Genomic DNA, 2550 nt, shown 5'->3' with positions numbered 1-2550 from the left:
GTTGGTGTTTTAATTAAGTTTTGTATTGTATTTTTCTTATATATAGTAAAAATATTTTTTTAAATGGTTATTGGAAAATATTTTAGTAAATTGTTTTTTAAATATATATATATATATATATTTTTGAATCAATTTTTTATATAAATTAGTTTTAAATTATTATTTTGATTTGAATTTTGTATAGTAATAATTAAAAGTGAGAAAAATGAATGTAAAAGATAAAATAAAAATTGAAAACAAATAATTTTTTTTTTGTACTTCTGTAATAAATTATATTAACTTATTTAGTAAATATAATAGATGAAGGGTTAGAATTGATTAACAATAGAATAAAAATCTTTTAAAAAATCAATTAAGATAAGTAAGTATTATTTTGTACTGCTATCCATGTTTCCAAACAATTCTCATTTATACTACTATCCAAGTTTCCAAACAACTCTCAAATGTACTTCAGTTTTAATAATATAGATGAAGCCAAACTATTGTTTCATTCTCCAAAATATAATAAAAATAATAACTTAATCCCGCGCAAGGCGCGGGTCTTATCCTAGTTATAAGTTATAACATCAGATCTTTAAAAACTGGTCAAAGAAGAAAGTTTTGAAAAAACCTAATAAGCGAATCATTCCAAGAATTGATATTTGTTTCTTTTTGAAGAACCTGCATCAAATTTCATAAAATAGTCAGCGTAAGATGAAAGCAAAACCTGAAAACGAATCACCGATCTACAGAGACTTTAGGTACTGCCGCTTCCAATCAAAATAAGTGGTATTAGGGGTTGAGACTGGGCCGACAAAATCACTATGTGGAGCCTTCTTAGATCTGAAGCAAAGCAAATGGTTACTGTATATCAAACCAATAAAAGAAAGTTGAAGATGAGAGATGAGGAACTAAAGAGTTACTGGTGTCTTGATGCAGCTACGAAGACCTGATTTATTAATATATATAGATTTTGGCCTATACTGTTCAGTAGACTACTATCTCATTGTGAATAGATTGATTCGTTTGGAACAAAAAAAAAATTCAATTCTTTTGATCTTTTTGGCGTATCCTTCAGTATCACTTTATTATCAAGTAGCAAGAGTAACAACAACAAAAAAACTTCTCTTTTATTACGGTCTTCAGAGTACTTCTTATTACATTGGCCTCGATCGATTTTAAAGTACATTATTTATGGAACACACACCATCACTGCGTAGTGTTAACATACATCAACAACCACACTCTTCGCCGTGGTATATACACTCCCGAGGGTTTCGTTTGGAATCTAGTAAGAGGGCCCAGGCATGGTCTTCTGGAAAGGACAAATGCTAACTTGCGGGATGTTGCAAACTTTAGGTAAGTGCGTAGCAGTCTGGTAGATACGGCTAATTACTTGCTGCAGCTGCTGTCCCTGCTGTCCCTGTTGTCCTCCTTGTTGTCGAACCTGTTGTTTAACGGCTTTGGATGCTCCTTTCAAGGTTGGGCAAACGCAGAGTGGCTCTTCCTGGTGAAGCTCGTTGCAGCACTGCTGGAGCAGCGGAGGCCTCTGCTGTGGGCCCTGGGGGTTCTCCATGTCGTCATCAAAATCGAACTCACCGTCAAGGGTCCAGCTAGGACCACTACCGGACTGCATTGCCTGCTTGTGGAGCCATTGTTGGCAAGCTCTTAGGTGTTGTGCTTGCTGAAACTCCTTCCTACATTTTGGAATCCTAAATGGGCCGGCTGGGTTTGTGGCATCTTCATCGACTTCCACAACCGTCCTGTAGACGGAGGCATTGGTGAGAAGGAAGAAAAAGGCGAGAGTTGCCGAGACGAGGAAGAGCTTGTTCGCCATTTGTGTATGTTTTTAACTTTGTTTGTTATGATGAGTTTTGGTTTGAGTAAAGAGTGAAGCTGTTAAGTTAATTTATAGGTGAGAATGGAGATTTGCATGGCGATCACGTGTAATAATGCATGCATTTGTGTGTGTGCGCTGTGAGAGATAAGCTCTTATGTGTTCGAAGTGAGTGACAAGTCACTAACAAAAACAGTCATCCGCATCTGCATGCTATGTGTGAAGTGTAGCTCATGTCCTGGCGTGACATCTTATGAACAATATTCTTAAAACAGAATGTACAAACTTAACTTCAAAAAATTTAAAAAAACCTTCAGTATGTGGGGTAAGAGTCTATATATACTTTGGAGGTGGTGCGGGGGCGGTTGAAAATATATATTGGGAGCTTAATCAGAATTCAGAAATAGTAAAGAAGATCTATGTCATGGTGGAAACTAAATGTGTCTCGTATAATATCTAACTAAGTAGTAACCCGCGTTTTGCGCGGGATTAGATATCTAATAATATGTTGATTGTATATATTATGATTATGTACAACATATAAGGTGTAGCTCAATCTCTATAATATTATTTGAGAAGTCACTTTCCTATGTGTCGCTTCCACATTAATTATCAGGATGGTTGATTATACTGATACCCTTAATGAATTTAAAATATTAAATACTATTATTTATTTATTTTATTTAGCTTGCTTTTAAAAAATTTCCAAAAACATATACACATAATAAAAAGGA

The 2550-nt window shown here is 34.6% G+C and overlaps 1 protein-coding gene across 1 annotated transcript; it reads right to left on the bottom strand.

Annotated features, from left to right (window-relative positions):
* Positions 1-1091: 1091 nt before the first annotated feature.
* LOC106449768 (napin-like) lies at positions 1092-1881 on the bottom strand. Its single transcript, XM_013891470.2, has one exon. It carries the CDS (start codon positions 1814-1816, stop codon positions 1268-1270), a length of 549 nt encoding a protein of 182 aa, XP_013746924.1. The 5' UTR covers positions 1817-1881; the 3' UTR covers positions 1092-1267.
* Positions 1882-2550: the final 669 nt, after the last annotated feature.

The sequence above is a fragment of the Brassica napus genome, chromosome A1, assembly GCF_020379485.1.
Source record: "Brassica napus cultivar Da-Ae chromosome A1, Da-Ae, whole genome shotgun sequence".
Taxonomy (NCBI): domain Eukaryota; kingdom Viridiplantae; phylum Streptophyta; class Magnoliopsida; order Brassicales; family Brassicaceae; genus Brassica; species Brassica napus.
This window is presented reverse-complemented; position numbering and strand designations above follow the sequence as displayed.